Below are 24,124 nucleotides of genomic sequence, written 5' to 3'. Positions count from 1 at the left end.
GACTTGAACCGGTTCAACCGGTTCGACTGCTAGTTCGCAGTTTTTCACGGTTTTTTTAAAAAATACATTTTCTAACTCAGAAAAACCTACTGAGTCCAAAAATCATATTTAAATCCCCAAATTCTCATTCTAACTTTCCAGAACCTAATTTGGGCAATTAAATTATTCTATTCTAGTTAAACGATATTTTGTGAAAACTCCGGTTCTTACAGTATAAATTCGACCGATGAATCTCCTTGTTGTGCCAAGTGTAATACTCTGGAATTTTCCTGTACAGAAGATGCCTAGATTGTTGGTCCTCCTCATGATTTAGGGAAAAGAACTCAGTGAGCATTGTTCTAGAGAAATAATCATCATTAAGTATTTCAGGAATGGTTTGGTGATCATAGAAGCTCACTTAATGTTGATTTAGCAAATGAAGTTGTAACCTTTCCGCTGATGGATACATTCGGTAAAGGTTAAATTTAAATATTCTCCAACATGCCTCTGGAGCAGCGATCCATCTTGCATCAACAAACTGTTGGACCTTGTCAACATTAGAACTGTTGTGAACTTCCATTGCAACCCGGTCTGGACCCTTGTAGCAACACTTGTAGAGATACTTTATACTCTTGATACTACTATATATCTCAACATTAATATGGTAATTAGGGGTGGAAACAGGCCAGGCCAGGCCAAGCTTTACTCTTAACAGGCCAGGCCTGTAATATAGTATATTGGCCTTAACTTGGCCTGTAGCCTGGTATAGACTTTTTAATGAGTATTGAGCCTAGCCTGTTGTTAAATCTGGTCTGGCCTGAAGCCTGTTAATAAGCCTATTTTTTTTTAAATAATAATTAAATTTAAGATATAATTTAATTTTTAAAATTATAAAATATAAAATAATAAATTTATGAATAATATTGATACAAAATAAAGACAAAATATCAATAAATAACTACTATTAATTAAAAAAAGATAATATATATGAATATATTTCCACTTGACTACTTCCAAAATATGTAACATATCAAAATAAAAGAGTTTATCAATATCAAGAGTTGTAACAAACCAACTAAACATAACATCAAATAAAAGCTAATAACTACTTAAATCAAAATACAGTAAAGGAAATGTTGGCCAATTAATCGATTAACCCTCTAAGCTTGCAAGTGATTTAATCTTCATGTTCCAACACCTTGAAAAAAAAAAAGCAAACATACACATATCATTAGATTTTTAAATAATATAAATGCAACAAATACTTAGTCATATATCATGAAAATTCAACTTTATTATTCTAACTACTCACATCATACCAATATCAATGTTTTCACATTTAAAAAGAGAAAATATTCTCTATAACATAGATACTTAGTCAAAAAGAGAAATATTAGAAAGTTGATTTTTATCTTTGGTTTTTTCTTCAAACCATACTTGTTCCGAAGCCAATCTCCTCCACAAATGAGAGCTTCAATGGACTCTTGATTTAGTCGAGAACGATATTCATCAATAACTCTTCCTCCAGCACTAAATGAAGACTCTGAAGCCACCGTTGAGACAGGAATTGCTAGTATGTCCGTTGCCATTTTAGATAAAACCTTGAATTTCAAGCTATTATTTTTCCACCACTCCAAAGCACTAAAAGACTTAGAATTGCCTTCAGGAATGTAAGCACTCTCATCAAGATAAACTTCTAATTCTGATTTTGTTGGATGAATGGCTTCTTTTTCTCGAACCATATTCAACATTTCATCAATTCCACTAATTTCAGAACTAACCACGTAGAAGAAGCAACTAGACTATTAGTGTTAACTCCACTTATTATTGTCTCACCATGACACTTTTCAGCATATTCATCATATATTTCTTGCAATGTATTCTTCACTTTTTCAACATTTTCAGCAGCCACATGCTCAGGTTTGTAAATTAAAGGAAAACAGAATTTAATAACATGTAATTTGCACCTAGGATCCAAAACACAAGCAAGAGACATTACCATATTGCATTCTCCCCAATATTTGTCAAACTTTTCTTTCATTGAGGTTGCCATTTCTCTAATGAAGGAATCTCTATCTTCAATAGCATCATCAATTACTTGTTTCACTCTCCAAACTTCAGGAAGGTACAAGTTTGCAGTAGAATACTCACTACCAGAAATGACATGAGTAGTAAGATTAAAATTTTTTAAAAGTTTGCAAATCTTCTCAACTTTCCTCCAATCCTCTGATGATGGTTCGTAATTGTAGTGAGGTTCTCTTTCCTTATACACAGGAAACACAAATTTAAACTTCAAAGCCACAGATAATATGTTGTAAGTAGAATTCCATTTTGTGGGACAATCAATGATGAGTTTTTTCTCCTTCAAACGCTTGTTTTCAACAATCTCAATAAATGTTTTAAATCTTGAATCATTAAAATTGACATACTCTCACGAACTTTATGAATAATACCTTTAATTTTACCTAGCCCATCTTGTACCAACAAATTCAGAATGTGTGCACAGCACCTAACATGAAACAAACTACCACCAATAGGTAATGAGTTGTTATCTGAAATAGTATCCTTAAGAGCCCTTAGACATGAATCATTATAGGAAGCATTGTCAACAGATACTGAGAAGACTTTGTTTTCAATTCCCCAAGTCTTCAAACACTTGAAAATAGCATCCACAACATCAATGCCACGTCTAGGAGCAGGTACCTGAACAAAACTCAAAATCCTTTTTTGAAGATTCCATCCTACATCAATAAAGTGACATGTGATAACCATATATTCAACAATTTGATGGCTTGATCTCCACATGTCAGTTGTCAAACTTATCTTTCTAACACCTTGTAACAAAGCCTTCAATTGTTTCTTTTCAGCCTCATATATTGCCAAGCAATCACTTCGAGCAGTTTTGTGAGAAATTTCATGAGATTCAGAATTGGCATATTGGAAGCCCCACATCCAAACTTCATCCTCAATAATGCTGAAAAGATGCTCATGAACCATAATTGCTGTAGCAATTATTTGTCTCATCTTCTCTTGAGAATATCTTGCACCTGGTGTCACAAAGGGATTAACACTTGAATTGGAAGGTTGAAATGGAATCAATGGTTGCTTCTTTTGTGCAGCAACATGCAATCTCCTTTGTAAGCAACTACTAGAATGCCTCCATAAATGTGAAGTACTAGCTCCTTTTCCAGCGTAAGAAAACACTGATTTGCAATACTTGCAAATAACTTTTGTACCTTCAGAACTTTCAACTTAATCAAAATCGTCCCAACTTGGTGAAGTCTTCTTCCTTTTTTTGTAACAATAGTTTCATTACTACCATTTTCATCAATGACTGGTTGATTTGTAATAGTTGTTGTGTGTGTTGGTGCAATGCCAGTATCTATTGTTGGCATTGTTGGTACTGACGGATTAATTTCTTCTCCATTTAAAGAAATAGAATTTGCCAATGGATTACTTGGAGTTACAGATTCAGCCATTTCTAAAGCTTATTATAATACCTAAACAAAAATTAACAGACAACATTATCTCATAATTTTTTTTGCTTTCATCATATCAATGGCATAAAGTAAGAACCTTTTAATGAAGAAAATAATTGATAAAATTTTATATTAAAAAAAGTAGAAATAATATCACAACACAAATAAAAAAATCAAACTTAAAAAAAGATCTTTGACAGAATAAAATCCTAATTGATGAAAAATAATTAACATTATAACAATAAATATAAAAAATAATAAAATAAAAAATAATGACATGAGAAAGAAGAAAAAGTGCGTACAGTCAAAGGAAGAGAAGATGAAGAGGATGATAGATTGGTAGCTGGTAGGAGCGTGTAAAGTGGAGAAGAGAAAAGAAAATGACCGTGTTAACGTGTATTTCTTTATTAGTGTGGAGGAAAAGTTTTTAGAATTATTTTATTTGATTGACTTTTGATATTCCAACATCAAAGATTAAAGATATTAGGAAAATAAAAATACACTTATATAATTAAAGAGATAAATGGCTGAGTGGATAAAGGTCAGGCTAAACACAGGCCAGGTGCCACCTGGCCTATTTCCACCTCCTAATGGCAATCATACTTTAGTAGTAGCCAAGGGTTGTACGGAACTACCCATCTATTGTCAACTGTGACATTTTGGTTAATTGGTACTGGTGTGTCGAATCGTCGCTTATATTGCGGATATGAGTCGTCACCTCTTCGTGTTTCTGCTGTGAACTCTTTTGGGTAGTTGCGTTTACATTGGCCATTTTTCATACAGGGTGAAGATTGATCAAGTGTTCCGCAAGGACTATAAATCATATGTTTTAGCACTGTATCATGTAGGTGTGGTTCTACTTCTTTAGATGGTATCTCTGCACGTACCAAACTATCATAATGCTCCGGGTCAATTAACTTGTCATTGTTTTCTAAGATTAGCAACATATGTACATGTGGCAACCCTCTTTTTTTAAACTCAGTGACATAAATATAGCTCTTCACCTTTCCCAAGACACCCTTAGTAATTACATCATCTTTCAGTTGTTCAAATTTGGCTCAAAAAATTCTTGTTGTTAGATCTGGACGATCTTGTGGAGTTTGAACTGGGTTGAGTTCTGAAGTTATTTCAGTCCAAGATGGATTGCATGTCATTGTGAGAAAAATATCTGGCTTTCCCTCTTTAAGAACAATCGCCATTCCATCTTTATATCGTTGGGTCATGTCGCAATGGCTACCAATGAACGACGATGGTAATATTGTTCTTTTTCTTCCAACATTTTCTTGAGACAAATATAGAGAGAAATATTATTAGTTTTAATAATTATTTTAGGTAATTCTTAATGATTTACGAAGTAGCAATTAGATATAACAATATTTACCTGCATTGGTTTCTCTTGTGTGCAAGGCATCTTGTAAGCCTTGGTATAATTCAGCCTGTAATTTCTTCTGTCTAGTTCGAACCATCTTAACTTTCCGGTTTCAATTTTTACATAGTTATCAACAACATATTGTTGTAGTAGTCGCCCTGCTTGCAATACGGTGGAATGATCATCGAGACGGATCTACAAATTTTAAGAATTTGCAAAAAAGATTAGATACATTGAACAATTTTTTGGCAGAATTTTATTGAAGTCTATACTGTGTAGGAAATGGGGATTTGTACCTGGAGCATATAGCTATTATATATTCGGCATGATACTTTGACACCACTTTGACTTCGAGCATTGATATCCTATCCATGAGTTCCAAATGAAAAAAGAAAAGGATATTGTAGTGGATCGTAATAGCCAATGAATTCCTGAATCCTTCGTAGGCTACCAGTATGAGTTTGCACCTTAATATCTCGCCGACGAATCATTATTTCAATGTCATCGCCAACAATTATAGATGGTACCTGCGACGCAGTTGGAAGACTATATTGTGGCTGATTAGCAGGTCGCTCTCTAATGATCAAACTACACTCATGTACATCTGACCGTTGTGCAAGCTGGCGAAACTCATGGAGAAAAGGATTATACCAGTGTAGCAATTGTTGTAACTTGAAAACCAATGTTTCATGTAGTTGTGTATTCTTCAGCATCCTATTCTGCAACTCGTGCTCAGTATCATATATGTACAGTTACATAAAACGTGGTCGCGTGCCCTGATCCGAATAAAATCTCCCTATACTGTGATATATTGAGTCTTGAGCATGAAATGTATATATACCACAACCTGTTATAGCTAGTTGTTCGTATATGTGCACACCACACGAAGTGAAGGAAAATACATGATTGTATCCACGAATATGTTTTCTAAAATGATTTCCTTCTGCAAAGGGGTCCAAGAAGATTTCAAGTAATTCCTGAGGAGCATTTACTCGGGGAAAAAAGACTTTTTCCCCATTACAGCACATCTCGAACGTTTCATGGTGAAATAGGCGTGTGCTACAGTAATGAAATGTCCTTGGGATTGGTAGCACAGTTCGAATTATTGTTGCATTATCTTCTTGAAAATTTCGAGCACAATTGTGGGATGCTCGAACATTTTGTCTAATTTCTGTACTCGTATTAAATTTACATATATTTGGTTACATTCATAATGAAAATCAGAAAATGATTAATTTTGTAACAACTAAAAAAATAGTACTTTGTTGATTATAAATACAAAGAATTACTTCCATTATAGTGATCATAAAAAAGAGATAAGTAACTATCAAATATTTAAGTGATGTTTCAATAATTTTTTTTAATTTTGTTACACTGTATAATATTGTGATGTTGTTTGACTTTATTTTTTTCAAATTTTGTTATTTAGATGTATTTAACAACCTTAATTATAAAATATTTTATTTTATTCTTTATAAAGATTTTTTTATTCGTTAAATAAATGTTTTTATTCTTTTAATTATAAAAAAATATTATTTATTGTGTAGCAAAATAGTTTTATTCCTTTTTTAATAAAATCATTTTGTTTAAAACCTTTTATTCGAAACTGTTATAACCAAGTTAAAACCACATACGATCTATAACAACATTATAGTATTTTAAAAATTTATTATTTCCTTGTTCCATTATATGTTTTTGAGTTATATGTTAACATTATATTTGTTATGGACTATTTTTTTTTAGATTAAATAGTCAATACAATATAATTTGTGTCTGAAATAAATAAAATTTTTTTAAAAATGCTATATTTATATATCATAATTTTTTTTGTATAAAGTTCTCAGTTGCATCAGTTGTCTTATATCATTTTTTAGTTAATTATCTTATATAGGGTATGATAATTTTTGTCTTTAGCTAAATTTTTTAGTTTGTATGTTTTGTTTCATATTTTAAATGTTTAGATATTACTGGTCAAAGTAATACAATTGAAGATAATATTGGTTTATATTTTATTTTTTCTATTACTTTTAATAATTTTTATTTTATATGCTTTCGCCTAGAGTTATCATTTTAACTTTTACTATTCATTTTATTTCCTAAAATATATTTTATTAAATTATTTTATTTTGTCATATTTGTGTGAATTATAACAAAACGATTCAACAAAATATAAAATTTTTTAAATTAACTATTTTTTATTTTTGCTAAAGTTTACATATTTTTTATTTTAATTGACAAATAAATATTTTAAGTATCATTTTGGTTTTTATAAAATTTTTGTATATAGATTTTAATTTTTTTTGTTAGGCACTGTCACTCTTTTTTTATAATTGGTTCTTGTAATGATTTTAAATAAATAAATTTTTTAACATCAATTATGCTCACACTTAATGTTTACTATGAATACAGTAATATGCTAACATATAAGGATAAAATAATAATTTTTTTATAAATTTATTTACCTATTAAAATTGTGTCACAATACTAAATATATAAAGAAAAAAAAGTAGAATACTAACTTGTTATTTTTTCTTCACGTCTACTGTTTTGATCAGATCTATTTCCATAAATTTCTGATAGTATGTAAAAAGAACACATTAACAAAATTATAAAATTGTTCAATGAATTAAGTTTGTACAGTATCAATAGTAATTGAGAAGTTACTTTATAAGAAACAAATTATACAAAATTAAATTGATTGAAAGTAATAGAATACATAGAATACCCATTAATATCATAATTATCCAAACTCTGAATAACTAAAAAAAATAGATAGTGAACGTAAAATATAAATACATGATAGGCCGTTTGAGTTCCTGTAAAAAGTTACCATTTGAAAAATGATTCAAGTGTAATTGTATAATAGATTTATTAAGTGAAGAAATTATCATTTATAATTTACAATGTTATATATATTGATTAAAAATATTTGAACCTTTTTTGTGTATTAAATAAAACGTTTAAAAGAATTGTAGAATATTAAAAAAGATATGAAATGTAAAATTCTATTAGATATTAATTGGACCACTATTATTATGAGCATCTGAATAATAGCAATTGTATTATTGAAATGACAATAATGTATTTTAAATGATTATATTTTACAGTGTATAATTATTCTTTAAGATAAGTAATTCGTAAATATAAAATTTTTATTAAACTGGTAACATAATACTTATATTAAAAATAGTAAATTTATCAATTTAAATTTATGTAGTGAAGAAATAGCCACTTCTGATATATCTATTTTTTAGAAGGAAAAGTATAAAAAAAATATCAAAATTATATGCAAATTTTTTTTGTTATACAATGAAAAAATTTAAGTTACAATTATATTATTAAACATATATCTAATATAATTTTTTTTAATGATACGGCAGGAATATTTTATTTATTCTTATAATAATATTATTTAGGACAATAATGAAAGGTTTATTGAATCAAAATTTAAAGAAAAATAAATTACTATTAATTAAATAAATATACAGGAGTCCTACCCATATTTATTACCATTCGGTCTATTACTTGAATCAGTTTCGCTTTTATTATGAGTATCTAAATATTTAAAAAATTTATTATTAAATTAAAAATAATGTATGTTGAGAACTTAAGAGTACATTCGATAGATAAATTATAGATAAATAGTACTAAGAGTACATTAACATAGAGATATTGTAGAAATAATTCAAATTAAATGGCAAACTAAATTGTAGAAAAAAAAAGTTTAAAAAAAAAACCAGAATTATCCACTAAGTTTTTTGTTACAGAGTCAGAAAATTTAATAATAAATATATTATTAAACATTGAACATATATATTTTTCTTATAATAATACAGTTATAAAAATTTTATATGTATATAATATTATATTAAAAAATTATTAAATTATCTAATAATTGAGATTATGATTATGTAAAGTACATTAAGACAATATAATAATATCTATAATAATATTATTTAGGCCAATAATAAAAGATTTATTGAATCAAAATTTAAAAAAATAAATTATTATTAATTAAATAAATATAAATATACAGGATTTCTACCCATATTTGGACCATTCGGTATATTACTTGAACCAGCTCTGTTGTTATTGTGAGTATTTGTATATTTAGAAAAATTATTATTAAGATAAAAATAATATAATTTGATAATTTAAGGGTACACTCAAGAGATAAATTATTCATAATTAGTACTAAGTACAGTAACATAGATATATCGTAAAAAATAATTCATATTAAATAATAGGGTAAAGTACTAAATTGGTCCCCTATGTTTGGGCGAAATTCTGTTTTAGTCCTTAAGGTTTAAAGTGTTCTATTTGAATCCAAAAAAGTTTCATATAGCATTAATTTAGTCCCGCAGTGAGGTCAAATATAAATAATTAACGGAATATCCTACATAACAACAGTACAAGAACAAAATCGATAATCTGAAGAACAAGTATAAGCTTCAGAGGCACAAAATCAACCGTTGATGCATCAATACATTTATTTATTATTTTTCTTAATATATAAATAAAATATTTTCTATAGAACTAAAGAGAATGATAAATAAATGTATTGATGCATCAACGATTGATTTTGTGTCTCTGGAGCTTGTACTTGTTCTCCAGATTATCGATTTTATTCTTGTACTGTTGTTATGTAGGACATTCCGTTAATTATTTAACTTTGACCTCATTGTGGGACTAAATTGATGCTAAATGAAACTTTTTTTGGATTCAAATAGAACACTTTAAACCTTAAGGATCAAAACAAAATTACGCCTAAACATAGGGGACCAATTTAGTACTTTACCCTAAATAATAAACTACCAACATAAATTTATTAATGGGAAGTATAACTTAGAGTACCTGATACAGAATATTGATGAGCAGGTGTGTTTGTGATATCTTGTAATGGTGTTGTCATGTTAGTTCCACTCGATGTATCGATTTGTTTTCCTCATCTAATACTCTCTCGGTAACTGGCACGCCTTCTGGAAAGGTGTTGCTGCCTCTGTTCTTCGCTCATATTTTGTCTTTGTTGCCTGGCATAGTCTTGCCAAGTTTGTCGACCACTTCCACGTGAATCTTTCATTGGTATGTTGTTAACTGTAATTAATCAAAGAAACATATAAACATAATTTTACACTTTTATTTAATGACGAAAAGTAAATTACAGTAGGTTTTACGTTATATTTAAGTGAAGTGAGAAGGATGCAGGAGAAGATGGATGAGAAATGAAGGAAATTTTTTCTATTATGGAGTAACCAGTAATGTGAAGTGAGAGAGATTAAGAGGAGAAACTGGTATCCTATTAGTTATTATAGATGAAGATGAAGTAGTGAAAATTTTATAACTGACCTATACTGAAGTATTATGCAGTAACATGAAGTGAGAGAAATTAACGGGAGAAACTGGTATCCTATTAGTGAAATAATTATAGAAGTTACATTGACGTGAATGTGAACGTGAATGAAAATGAAGTAGTGAAAATTTTGTAACTAACAGTAGGAAGGATAAAAATGGAAAAAAATTTTGGACACTAAAATGAGTTTTAGCATTATATATTGTTATAGATATATGACTAATTAGTAGGGGTGTTCGCGGTGCGGTTTGGTTCGGTTTTTGAGAGAAAAATCATCCGATCCAATCGTTTAATTAAACTGCGGTTCGGTTTGGTTCGGTTTTTTTATCGAAGCCATCCGAACCAAACCAAACCAATTAAAATCGGTTTGGTTTGGTTCGGTTTGTTCGGTTTTTTCAGTCAATTCAAAAAAAATACTACCATACTATTTCACAAAGTCATAACATTGAAATTGACAAACACAAATACACAATAGCTAACCAAGTCTTGATCCAATGAAATTTAATGACAAAAAGAATTCAAATACAACAATTAAAGAAAATGTGAGATAAATTGCAGAGACCTTGCTAAATTCTATGGTGACTTGTGAAGAGATGATGCAATAGACCTACTTCTTGCAATTGAAAGAAAGGGAAGATTTTGCTAAACACTGCTTCTCGGTGGTTGTCCATCTGAAAGAATGAAGTCCATCAGATATAAAAAACTCGCAAGAAAATCTCTATACATAGCAAGGTACCAACTGCAAGCTACTAAAGCTATAAAGGAACAATAACTTGCATTTTTTACCCCATAACTCTTATTTGGTGAGCCAAGACAACTATCTTCCAAACAAAGAAATAAGATAGGAAATGGAAGGAATAAGAATTTAATTAGAATAAAAAAAAAGGCACTCACCATGAATTGAAGAAGCCCTGTGAGTATGCTGCATTCGTAAATTAGAAAGTTCAGTACAGACCATTAGAAAGCTGTATAGAAAAGTAACCAACATCTAGTCATCTACAACTACTCTCAGATATAGGTTACTTGTGTAAAAGCATATAACCACAATCCAAAAGTTAAATGAATAGATTAAAAAACAAATCACATAATGAAACATCATAACTAAAATCAATCTGACTTTGAAACAGACCACATAGGATTCCAACTTTCAGGATGAATTGCAGGAGCAGGAGCAGCAAAACACAGAAATATTAAATCAAAACCAGTATCTCATAATATTAACTGACTTGTGCTATACCAGATAAAAGAACTTACAATCACTGAACCAGCAATAATAAAATAACAAAAATATATGAATTAATTCAGAAGAAAAGCATGCTGCATAGGTCTTTAGTAGTAGAAACTTCAATATAAATTAAAAACTATATAACAAGGAACACCAGGCAAAAAGGGTAAACTACCCATAATCCAGAAAAGGGTGTTAAGATTTTTACAGTTGTGAAAATGAGCCAGTACCAAGCTCACATAACTGAGGAGCTCTAAAAAGTAGCCTTTGTAACTGTTCCAGTGTTATACTTTTATTAAGCTTCAAAGTCTTCAATGATTTGCACCTAGTAACAAGCTTCTCAAGTGCATCAAAATTTACATCATTGTGAAGGATGGAAAAGTTCAGTGCTTCCAGCCGATGTGAAGCTTTTCGGGAAGCAAGTCAACCAATTATCATTTTTAAATTTACAAAATCAAGAGCAGAAACACAACAGCAACTAAATTTACAATACATTGAATAATAAATTAAATACAACAATAATAATTAAAAAATCAGAAGCGAAAACACAACAACAAATACATGGAATATTGAACAATACATTGAACAATGAACAGTGAACAACAACCAGAAGTAATTTCAGTAATTTAACAACAAATAAAGTAAACAATGAACAACAACCAGCAACAAATATACACTGAAACGGACATTGAACAACAACGAACAACAATCAGCAATAATAAAACAGAAATTAGTCAAATTACATACCTAACTCGGAGGCTCCATATATGACTTGAATCAGTGGCTGGGTGGCTCGGTGTTGCGCTGTGTTGTGGGTGGCCAGAAACGCAGCTGTACTGCTATGGGTGGCCAGAAACGGTGCTTCGGGTGGTGGCGTCTCAACGGCGGCGGTGTGGTGCTGTGCTGCCGTGTCGAGTCGGTCGGTGGTGGCTTCGTATTGGCCTGATGTGCGACGGGCCGAAGGCTTCGCGGTGGTGGGTGGCTGGGTGCGCAGGTCGGCAGGTGTGGCTGAGTGCACAGGTTGGCAGGTGTGGAGATTTGGAGAAGAGGGAGCGATAAGTACTGACTAGGTTAGGGATTGGGGATTTGGGGGTTAGGGTAGACGCTCACACTGGGGATCTGGGTCGCGCAGTTTCGTTTGGGGGGTGGGGGTCTGGCCGTCTGTTGGGGGGAGGGGGTTTAGTAATGTTTAGGGTTTTTTTCCCTAACCGATTCAGTTAGAGTTTTCAGATTCAAAACCGAAAACCGAACCGAATCGCACAAAAAACAGCAAAATCAATTTTTTTTCGATTTTTTCGGTTATCGGTTAATTCAGTTTTTAATTTTTTCGGTTCGGTTAGTCGGTTTAGTTCGGTCCGGATCGGTTTTGAACACCCCTACTAATTAGGATGGCATTCTTGTGATTATATAAAATTGTATATATGTTTGGACTTGGTGCATGGAGTTTCAAACGGCCCAACAACGATTCGAATCTCAGAGTTTAAAAATATATCTACCTAATATTTAAATTAAGGACTTTGCTAGGTAGATAATGGCTTTTGTGAACAATGAACTCTAAAATTAGCCCAATAAAATAAAAATACACTACATTTTTTAAGTTACCCACTTAAATCTTAATATTAGGATAACCATCCGCACACCTAGTGAATTGAACATCCGATATATCTATTGTTCACATTATTTAATATTTTCATTGTCTACCTATATTTTTCCTTAAATTAAATACTTTTCTTATCTTAACCAATAAGATAAGATAAGATAAGATAATAACACAAAATAGATAGAGGAGAGTCAAAAGCTCTCTCAAATACGTGACACACTCATAACCCTCACTTATACCCCTTAAATTCGTTCTGACTCAAGTGTCAGTATATTTTTACTGTTATCACCTCCTATCATTTCAGAGGTCCAATCGTGTCATCACCAAAATTGACAACCGACGAGTCTTCGGTCCTTCCATCAATCGATATCAGCAAAATCTTGTATAATATTTAGAAATAGAAATAATGCATACATTACATATCTATCTGTAAGGTATACAACTATAAATTTTAATTTCCTTGTAAATATAACGGTATGACGCTGCCATGAAGAGATATTATTATAAGCAACTAAGCATTATAAAAATGTGTCCAATTAGTGAGCTAACAGAAGTTCTGTTCTTCATCCTTCCACTTTATCATATTAGAGATTTTTCATTTAATATTGTCATTTGTTATTAGAGTTTTCATTCAATTGATTTGTGGACTTTAGAAGTGAGTTTTTAATTGATTTGGAGATTTTGATTATATAACTCTGAAGTTGTTAAAATAAATAAGAATTTCACTTAATTATTGAGTTATTAAAATTTACTAACTCACCAAATTTGTTAATTAATTTGTTTTTTTTAAAGAAAAGATCAATTGACAATTAATCAATTAATTTGAGTTAGTCGAGTGGTTAATTTATTTATTTGTTTAAATGTTAGAAGTTCGAATCTCACCTTACGTATGTAGTAATTTATTGGTCAATGATGAGGTAAATACCAAATCGGTACCCGAAAGATTCTAGCGCTGACAAAAATGGTACCTGACTTTTGTTATTGACAAAATAGTCCCTAAAAGATTTTAAAATTTGACAAGTGTGTCCCCAAGCTCGCCGGAGCAAAACTCTGGCAAGCACAATACTAACATGGCCACCATATTTTGGTGACCTGGCAAACCATCCCCAAACCCTAATTCCTCCCTCCCCAACGTAGACTCACCCTCCATCTCCCTCCCCATCGCAGCCCATCCCCTACCCAACGCAACCCCCTCCCCCTTCCTCCTTATCGCAGCCCCCTTTCCTCTCCCTCCCCATCGTAGCCCCTCAACACAGACTCTCCCTTCACTTTCCCGCCCCATCATAGCCCCCTTCCCTCTCCCTCTCATCGCAAATCATATAAAGGCACAGATAGAAGCACGCACAACAGAACACAATATCACAATTCAAATTACAATCTACCAATACCATTTGCATTTCTTTCCAAATGTATTACACTATTCCATCAATTATATTAAAAAAAGAAAAAAAAAATAAAAAATTCAGTTACAAACCCCCTCCCCCAATTTCTTTCCCTTTGATCATACATCCAAATTCTCCATTTGAATGCTGCTCTTGAGGGGCACATACATTCTGCACCAACATAGTAGATGAACAAATTCACAATCTGACCAGATTCACAATGACCAACACACCCACAATAACAGCAAAAAACAACAGAGGAAGAGAAGGATATCGATTGCTATAATAAGCAAAACCAAAAAAATCACGAAGACAAAGTTATAGATGAACATCAAAAGAGTGACCCAGAGATAAGTGATTAACAAACGCTTGAAGACTTTGGGAATTGCAAAGACAGTGGAGGAAAAAGAAACAGCTTTATTGGTGTAGAGGGAAGTGACGGTGAAAATGACGACAGTGTGGAGAAGAGAGAGAAGGCGAAGAGGAAGAGAAGGTAGCAGAACTGGATTGTGAGGAGAAGAGTCCATTCATGGTTATCTTGGAAAGAGTCCTATAATATAGGTTCTGAAATTGAGCGAGGAGTGGGTGTGTGAAGAGTGAGTGTGCGAGGATTGCGAACGAGAGAGGAAAAATTAGGGTTAGGGTTATGAGGGAGAACGTCTTCGATGATCTCTTTGGAATTGAGATTGATTCTCTCAAGATTTTTGGGATGTTTAGGAATTGCAGCTCCTCTGGTGCTAGATCCATTATTCCTTCTTCTTCTTCTTCTTTTTCTCAGATTCTCGTTTTGGTTTGTGGTTGCTTTGAAGGGATGGGATTTTTTGGTTTGTGATTGCTTTGAAGGAATTGAATTTTGAAGTATCAGATTTTTGTTCTTTTTCATTGCAGAAATGAGATGAGATGAGATGAGATGATATGAGAGAGAGGGAGAGGAAAGGGGGCTGCGATGGGGAGGAAAAGAGAAGGGAAGAGTGTGCGTCAGGGGCTGCGATGAGGAGGGAGAGGAAAAATGGGCTGCAATGAGAGGGAGGGATTAGGGTTTGGGGGGTGATTTGCCAGGTCATCAAAATACGGTGGCCATGTCAGCATTGTGCTTGCCAGAGATTTGCTCCAGCAAGCTCGGAGACACGCTTGTCAAATTTTAAAATCTTTTAGGGACTCTTTTGTCAATAACAAAAGTCAAGCACCATTTTGTCAACGCCAAAATCTTTCGGGTACCGATTTGGTATTTACCTCGTCAATCATTAATATAGTGTGGATCTTAGCCACTAGACAATTGTTCGTTGGATGTAGAATTCGAATTTCCAACACTTCTTAAGTAGTCTAATGAACTAATGACTAGACCAACTCAAATTACTTTTCGGCCTAATTGTGTTAAGTGACTCATGAATTTTTTATTAAAATTAAATAAATATAGAATTTACAAAAATACATAAAATATAAAATAATTACTTAAATACACAACGTACCACATGTCGGATGCTGAGAGGATAATCCAATCATATACGTATTTTAGGTACTGAGACCTCAAACTACGACGTAATGAAAGGTTTATGGGTGCACCCGGGATACGTCTCACGTGGAGAAATGGGTACTGAGCACCCGAGATTCGTTCAAATGCTTATTAGGGTCTCATTACTCGAGATACGCTCAAATGCGAAAAACATGTCACAACACCCGAGATATAATCAGAGACAAATTAAGGCCACAGTACCCGAGATACGTGTATTATGGTCTACGTGTCTCTGCATGCACCTTATATATCTTGAAAAAAAACTCTACATATATATATATTCTATGATCCTCAACCATACCCTCACAATACATTATTTTCTCTCTTCTCTCTCTCTTTATCATTCAACTTTGTTCACATGGATAATAATAATTTTTTTGTTGTTGTAATTTATCCCAATAAAATAGTAAGAAAAGATGATGAAAGAGTGATTTTTTAGTCTAATTCAACTGTGATTGTGCACCAATCTTGTTGATACCCTACATGCGCTAAAGATTGTCATACTGAGCAACATGGAGGGAATAGGTTCCAAGGAGGTTGTACGGGTTACATATAGATTTTTGCACGCGCTTTCGAGCGGTGGATTTACCAACAGGTTATTCTAGCTTGAAGGGGATCAGCATGTGAGGGTAATGTCCGACATACATGCAAGGCTAATGCCACAACATGTGATAGAGTGGTATGTTTCACTTCGTGACGTGGTTGTTAGTGGTGGGTCGTCCTCTTCAAGTCCTCAAGTAGTCCTGCTGGATGCAAGACAGATCCTCAACTCGCTGATCATCTCCCTCAACCTGCCTCACGCGCTGATCATGTCCCTCCGAGTCGGTCTTTGAACATCATCTCGAGCACGTCTCCTAGCCCGTCGTCTCCAATCTGGGCATCTAGTGAGAGCTATAAGTCATATCTCTGTCTCGGGACAGTAGGGGGATATCAGCAGGTGATGCTATACTTTCGAATTAACTAGGATGCCCTCCCCAGATAGAAATTGAACTCTACGTGTTTGTTGTCACCATGTTCAGTACTCATGTGTCGAACGAAGATCAGAGATCCTATCAATGGTCACCAAATGATGTAGCTGGTAACATCCCCTAAACAAGTGGTACTAGTCATAATGCACGTCGGACTACCAGACATCATTTTTCCTCGTCATCTTGAACAGAAACTTGCCGACATTGACAGGATCTGCTAGCCTGTGCTGTTGCCTCCTGGGCTATCTTTTCACTTTGTCCACATGATGAAACTCTAAAAAGTGAAAGCAAACGAAGGAGACAACAGACCTCCAAATATAAATCTCTTCATCACTATTAAGTCAGTCAGGAGTAATCTAATGTAACTAGTGATCCTCATATGATGTCCATCGAAATTAGGTAAATCGCATAAGGTACAATAATTAGGAACGAATCACCAATGCCTGAAATAAAATAGAAAATAAAACATCTCGTACCTGATCAAAGGTAAGGCCATCGATACAACGATGTAAACTCTGGATCCTGCTATTGTGGCGACCACTGTTTTGTTGTCCTAGTCTTGTCAACCTACGCACAATAAAAATAATTAACAGCAAAAATTAATTATTTACAATAATTAACTTTTTTAACTATTTATAAGATGTTAAATTAAAATTTTAACAATAAGTACATATCTAGCTGCAAGTGAAAATCTAATGACATCATATCCCGGCGGACAAAATGATGGAAACCTATGGTAGATCCTGGAGACAACAAGCGGCATGCACCCCACAATGTCAGTCACATCACACCTAATAGCAGTGTAGAGTGAGTGATACGTGTGTACCAACAGTGCAGACCCCCCAAGACAACTGCCTGCAACGATCGAAATCTACCAGCAATGGTAGCCATCTCAAAAGAACAAGTGTAGTTGACTTGTTAAAAAAACCTGGCGTACTTACAAAGTGTATCCAGATCTGCCCCAGGTAGAATGTGTGAAACCTTGTTACTCAGCCAGGTCATACTCAAACTGAAAACCTGCTTTCTATCCTTTGATTGTGGTGGCAGCCTCTCGCCAAATAAATCATCGGCTCACTCCTACGTGGGGTTTCCATGGTACTGCTAGAAGTCTTTGGTACAGTCCCCAATCGGCTTACCCTCAGTGCGCAGACCAAGATGGTAAACAACATCTTGAAGCGTAATGCTGATCTCACTCCATAGAAGGTGGAAGCTGTGGGTCTCAATCCTCCACTGCTCGACAAATATAGAGATAAAAAGATTGTCAAACAAAAAATCCATCAACTCTACTCCATGTCCAAATTTCACCTCCCTAATATAAGGCAATAGGATGTTCGGCGCCGGGGGGGGGGAGGGAGGGGGGACCAAGGTCACATGGTATAGCAACAGCAACCAAGGCCTCTGCAAGTGTCACAACATTTACTCTTGCAAATTAATTTCGTCTAAAGTCTAAACCATTATATATGTTTAATAATTATTAAATATTGTAAATCTAATAGATAAATATCGTAAATAAAATATTATATTTCATACAACATTAATATTCATTACTAATATTCACAGTATTAAATAAAAAAAAAACATGAAACAAGATTAAAAAAATAAATTATTCATGTTGCACTATTTTAAGCTAACTAATAGTCTTCTAGATGATATGAATCCAACGATAAGTTTTAGTAAAAAAAAATGATCTAACAACTATTTTATTTGAATAATATATTTATTTAATTAACTAATGAGTTATGCTACACATACAAGTCTTTTTAACTTACAAGTCTTACAAGTTGGGTCAAATCTAACAAAAACTACATTCACCCACTGAAGCGTGATAACACACGCGTCACTCAACCATTTCCAAAGCGCGCTCTCACTCACCATTATGGAAGACACTTCTTCTTCTTCACGTTCCTCCTTCTCCTCCTCCTCTTCCTTCTTCTTATTCTCCTTTTTCGTTGCGTTTCTCCTCCTTTTTCTTCGCGTGTTTCATCTTCATCGTTGTTTTTTTTATTATCGTTGTTGTTGCTGCATTTTTTTCTCCTCCTCTATCTATTGATTTTGCAATATTATATTTTTTTCTTTGTTTGATTTTTTCTCCCAAAAAGAATTATAAGAAAACAAAATAAGAAGATGAGGAAGAAGAAACAGTAGAAGATGAAGAGGCAATAGAAGATGAAGAGGAGGAAGAGGAAGAGTTTTGAATTATGCAGAACTTATTAGAATAAAAATACACCCAAAAATTCTTAAAATATACCCAAATATCTTCGTATTACACCCAAATATCTTCGTGTTACACCCAAATTTGCTGCAAATACAGAAAAATATTTTCTCTAATACTGTGTTTTTTTCTTCTTCTTTTTTTCCTTATTTCTTTCTTTCTTTTAGTTAAATGAATGTAAGTTCATCATCTTTCAAGTAATTTTGCAGCATTATGTGTTTCTTCTTCTTCTTCTTTGTTTGATTTTTTTGTTTTTATTCTTGTTAAGAGAGTAAAACAAGAAGAAACTTGAGAAGGTAAAATAAAAAAGAAAAGATGAATAAGAAAAAAAAAAGAAGAAAAAGATTGTGATGATGATAAAAAAAAAAAGAAACAGTAGAAGATGAGAAGGAGGAAGAGGAAGAATTTTGAATTATGCAGAACTTATCAGAATTAAAATACACCCAAATATCTTCGTGCTACACCCAAATTTGCTGCAAATACAAAAAAATATTTTCTCTAATCCTGCGTTTTTTTTCTTCTTTTTTTCGTTATTTCTTTCTTTATTTTAGTTAAATGAATGTAAGTTCATCCTCTTTCAAGTAATTTTGCAACATTATGTGTTTCTTCTTCTTCTTTGTTTGATTTTTTTGTTTTTATTTTTGTTAAGAGAGTAAAACAAGAAGAAATTTAATAAGGTAATATAAAAAATATGAATAAGAAAAAAAAAAGAAGAAGATGGTGATGATGATAAAAAAAAAGAAGAAACAATAGAAGATGAGAAGGAAGAGGAAGAGTTTTGAACTATGCAGAACTTATCAGAATAAAAATACACCCAAAAATTCTTAAAGTACACCCAAATATCTTCGTGTTACACCTAAATATCTTCGTACTACACCCAAATTTGCTGCAAAAATTTTTTTTCCTCCAATGCTATATTTTTTCTTCTAAATTGAACCACACCTTAGCCTTGGATTCAAAACGATAACCAATTTTGTTCTGCTTCAATTGACAATCTGAACCTGAATTATTTATTATTTTCAACAAACGAGATAACTGATGATAAAGGAGAAAGAGAAAACGAAAAGAGGAGAAAAAATTTCAATGAAAAAAGAAGGAGGAAAAGAAGGAGGAGGAAGAGGTGGTGTTGACGACGATAACGATAGAGAAAAATTACGAAAAAGAAGAAGAAAAGGCACGTAGAAAGAAGAATAAGGAGAAGAAAAAGAGGAGGCACAGAGAAAGAAAAAGAAAAAGAAAAAAAGGCACAGAAAAACGTAAAAAACGCTTGAATATAAATGACTTGTATGAGAAAACGCTTGTACGTGGAGAATAACTCTTAACTAATATATTCATTTACGTTTGACTATTATATTTATTTAAGTTAACTTAAAATTATTTATAAAATGATTAAAACCTATTATACCTATATAAGTTAATAGAACTTCTAACTAATAAATTTAAAATACCTAACACATTAACTAAATTAATAAAGCCTAAATACATAAACTAATTATTTACCAAAAATAAAAGAAGAAAAAAAACTAACCTCAAAATCCAAAGCTCCAACTATGGCTCAAGTCGCGTCGATTAAATATATGAAAATTTAAAGACTCAAATATAAGGTGTTACAAAAATTTTTAAAACTCTTTAAATACATGAAAGTTTTGGGCTACAACCAATTTATATAGGTCTCTGACTATATTTCTGAGAATTGTGACTCGTTTTTTGCGTTTAAGCGTATTTCGAATATTAAGACCCTAATCAGCATTTAAACGTATTTCGAATGTTCAGTACTATTTTTCTACGTGATATATATCTTGAATACATCTAAGATATATCAGTCTTTTATTATGTCATAAATTCATAATCCAAGGTCTCAGTACCCAAAATTCGTCTATAGAAAAAATCCACTAACTCATTCATAGTTGAGTATTGTAAACTCGATTTTTTTAAAGGAAAAGTATAGGTAAACAATAAAAATATTAAATAATATAAATAATTGATATATCGAATATTCATTTTACTAAATGCATAAATAATTATTTTAATATTAAAATTTAGATAAATAAATTAAAAATATAATATATTTTAATTTAATTGATAATTATTCATACTGCTTACAAAAATTATAACATAACCTTTTTTTAAAATAGACGCAACGAAACTCCAAAGTAGGAGTAAGTAGTAACACTTTGACCATTTCCGTTGGATGACTCAACTAACCTAACTGTTCCAAAAATGTGGATTCAATAAGCTCTCACCGCCAAGTGGTGGGTAAATCGGTAAATCCAAAACAGCGCAACCACCACGTGTCGCTTCATCAGCTCATTGGCTGCTCAAGAATCAAGCAATCCCGCTTCCAATGCCATCCCATCCCCCATTCAACACGAAAACCATCTTCTACTTGTTTCCAACGGATTCCCTTCATTTTCTCGCTCGAGAAAAATGTCGAGAAACGGCGACGTAGAGCAGGAGAACGCTCCCACAGCTGAATCGAGCACGAGAACAAGACGCAGAGGAGACCCTTTCTTGATAGCGTGCAAGGGCTTCAGCTTAGTCACCTCTTTGGCTGCCATTCTCTGCATCGTCGCTAACGCCCTCTCCGCTGTGCTTTCCTTCAAACACGGATCAGATGTCAGCTTTCAACTTCCACTCTCTCCAAAGTTTCTCTCCTTATGTGCCAATCCATGTTTTCTTCTATTAATACCGTTCGCTTTTCTTTGCGTTTCAGTTTTTCGATGGAATTTTTCGGTGTTACGCCGTGCTCATAGCGTGCTTTGTGGTCCTGGCTGAAACCGAATGGAGTTTCATCATGAGGTTCTCCAAGGTGAGAGCTTTCTTTGTTAGCTTTGTTGTGCCCTGACTTCCATTCATCGTGTTGATGATTGAAATGGTTTTTGTATTATTGCTGATAACATTGTTTTTACAATCTAATTTGATTATTCTATTCAACCCCTTTTCAGGTTTTGGAGTATTGGGCTGGTAGGGGTATGCTGCAGATTTTGTATGTCTTCACACTTCTGTGACGATTGTCTTTTGATGCCCAGTTCCCATTACTTTCTAAGTTAGCTTTGGTTATGTTTATTTTGTTATATGCACTGGTCATGTTGGTTTTAAATTAAACAAGTTGTGTCACAATTGCAGCCGCTATGTTGCTGTTGCGGTGCCTTGAGCAACTCAGCAACTGCATCGCAGCGGCAGGGGGGGGGGGGGGGTTCTAATGTACATTTCTGGCAATTTCACACATTGCAATGCAACTGAAACCGCAATTTAACAATTAGTTAAGCAACTATGTTTTTAAGTTGTCACCTGGTAGAAGCTTATTAGCCTGATAAAACTTGTTGGTTTAAAACAGGAATGAATAATGATGTTAATTTAATTGTATTTTCCACTAATAATAAGTGTTATTTTTTTACCTTTGGTAAATAAAACGTTATTATTTATTGAATTACACTGGGTAAATTAGTGAGTACTGGAATTCATAAGCTTGGAAGATATTTATTTACTTCATCATACTTAAACTCAGTAGTTTGGTTTCTGAATGCTGATTTTGTGTTTGCAGTGTTGCAGTCATGACAAGGGCTTTCCCTGACTATTTTGGGGAGCGAAGGGATCTTGTTCTTTTTCAGAGCATAGCGAGTTATTTGCTTCTTGCATGTGGTCTGATTTATGTTGTTTCAGTAAGATCGTTGAACAGAGAAAACCAAGAGTGTATTTTTTTTCCCTTTTTTTTGTGCGATATGTGATTTATACCAAGCTGCTGCTCAGTAGTAAATTCTTGATAAGAGAAGTATGATTTATGGATTTTTACTAATTAGTTTGACAAGTTTTAAATTTTAATTGCAAGTTTAAATTCCTTTTAATCTATGCCTTTTCTGTTGATTTGACAAGAATATTTGATGGTCAATACGATATTATCATAGCGAAGTGCAATATTGTAGATTGCATGACCTAAACATGTCTGGTTCTTTATACTTCTGAAAATAGTATTTTCATTCTCAAATGTTCTAGATTGCATATTCAAAACTTCATTTCGTACTTTTGAAAGAAAAGCAAAGCTGATGTCACTCTTTTGTTCATTTTGTTTCCATTTGAAGGGAGCCCTATGCATTGGTTTTCTGAAACGCGCTCGCCAGAAGCAGCAGATCTCAAGAGAGCAAGCAGCAAAGGATTTAGAGGTAAACTTCTATGTTGAGATGTTATGGCCACAAAATATTTGCATGTCTGTAATACTTGCCTTTCCTTAGTCACAGTGTGTTGCACTAATTGAAACATGAAATTTGATACTAAAAGTATGATTTTTGAGTTGGAGGAAACATCGTTATGACATGCTTTACAGATCTTAGAATTTTCCTTCTACACGTCAGATCTGGATATTGAAGATTATTGCATATAATCCCTCCTGGAATTGATGCTTGGCATTTTCACATTTGAGAGTCTGGCTGTAAATAGTACACCCAATGAAATTGCTGCATTTGAAACTTGAAAGTAGTGCTCACAGGACTACATGTATAGTTCAAATAGATTTTATATGGAAGGCTTGCAAATTCGCTGTTAGTTTGTGGTGCTTACATTCTAATAGACTTGCTTTTGGAGTTTAGGCGCAATACTAATTCAATAGAATAGATTTAGTCTTCAATCTTATGTGAGAGTATTTGGATACTTTTACAAAGATATTTTCTTCTTCTTCTTACCTGTACTTGCTTGCTTTCATGAACATCTCCAGGAGTTGGAACGGCGCAAAGAGGAACTTGAACAACTGCTCCTTGCAGAAAGGGTGTAGTCTGAAATTGAGTCATAGTAAAGATACCTGTGCCGCAGACTTATCAATCTTTCATTTTTGTTATTGTTGTTGCTGACAGATGAATTGTTTTTGTTCATTATAACAATTGGATTATGTTCGTGAAGTGCGGGTTACTAATCTTTTCTATTGTGTGTAAATATGTAAAGTAACATGTATATTTTTGTTTCAACTTCCAACTTCTATTCATAAGTTTTAATCCAATGTTAACTGACGTTAGATAATAAACACCTCAATTTGTTCAAAAGAAGTTTGTTTTGTACA

General features: G+C 32.9%; 1 protein-coding gene and 2 long non-coding RNA genes across 8 annotated transcripts; 1 reads left to right on the top strand and 2 right to left on the bottom strand.

The window, feature by feature from the left end:
* Window positions 1-965: 965 nt before the first annotated feature.
* LOC112735402 (uncharacterized) lies at window positions 966-12,554 on the bottom strand. 4 transcript variants are annotated; one of them, XR_011869960.1, is made up of 6 exons: window positions 12,150-12,554; window positions 11,072-11,099; window positions 10,740-10,848; window positions 9,682-9,921; window positions 7,347-7,400; window positions 966-1,177 (listed from the first exon to the last, which is right to left on the bottom strand). It is a non-coding gene; the product is annotated as an uncharacterized lncRNA (long non-coding RNA). The 4 variants fall into 4 exon arrangements; XR_011869962.1 differs by lacking the exon at window positions 7,347-7,400 and having other exon boundaries at window positions 967-1,177; XR_011869961.1 differs by lacking the exon at window positions 966-1,177 and having other exon boundaries at window positions 7,258-7,400.
* LOC140178008 (uncharacterized) lies at window positions 1,579-6,255 on the bottom strand. Its single transcript, XR_011869963.1, has 3 exons — window positions 5,124-6,255; window positions 4,840-5,022; window positions 1,579-4,740 (listed from the first exon to the last, which is right to left on the bottom strand). It is a non-coding gene; the product is annotated as an uncharacterized lncRNA (long non-coding RNA).
* Window positions 12,555-21,216: 8,662 nt separating the features above from the next.
* Window positions 21,217-24,107, top strand: LOC112733367 (uncharacterized). 3 transcript variants are annotated; one of them, XM_025782303.3, is made up of 6 exons: window positions 21,217-21,693; window positions 21,791-21,886; window positions 22,023-22,063; window positions 22,622-22,719; window positions 23,157-23,237; window positions 23,786-24,107. In XM_025782303.3, exons 1-6 carry the CDS (start codon window positions 21,505-21,507, stop codon window positions 23,812-23,814), a joined length of 534 nt encoding a protein of 177 aa, XP_025638088.1. In that variant the 5' UTR covers window positions 21,217-21,504; the 3' UTR covers window positions 23,815-24,107. The 3 variants fall into 3 exon arrangements, with proteins under 3 accessions (XP_025638088.1, XP_025638087.1, XP_025638086.1); XM_025782302.3 differs by having other exon boundaries at window positions 22,622-22,739; XM_025782301.3 differs by having other exon boundaries at window positions 22,622-22,770.
* Window positions 24,108-24,124: the final 17 nt, after the last annotated feature.

Source organism: Arachis hypogaea, chromosome 13 (genome assembly GCF_003086295.3).
Source record: "Arachis hypogaea cultivar Tifrunner chromosome 13, arahy.Tifrunner.gnm2.J5K5, whole genome shotgun sequence".
NCBI lineage: Eukaryota > Viridiplantae > Streptophyta > Magnoliopsida > Fabales > Fabaceae > Arachis > Arachis hypogaea.
Note: the sequence above shows the minus strand (reverse complement) of the source record. Positions and strands in the feature narration are given on the sequence as shown.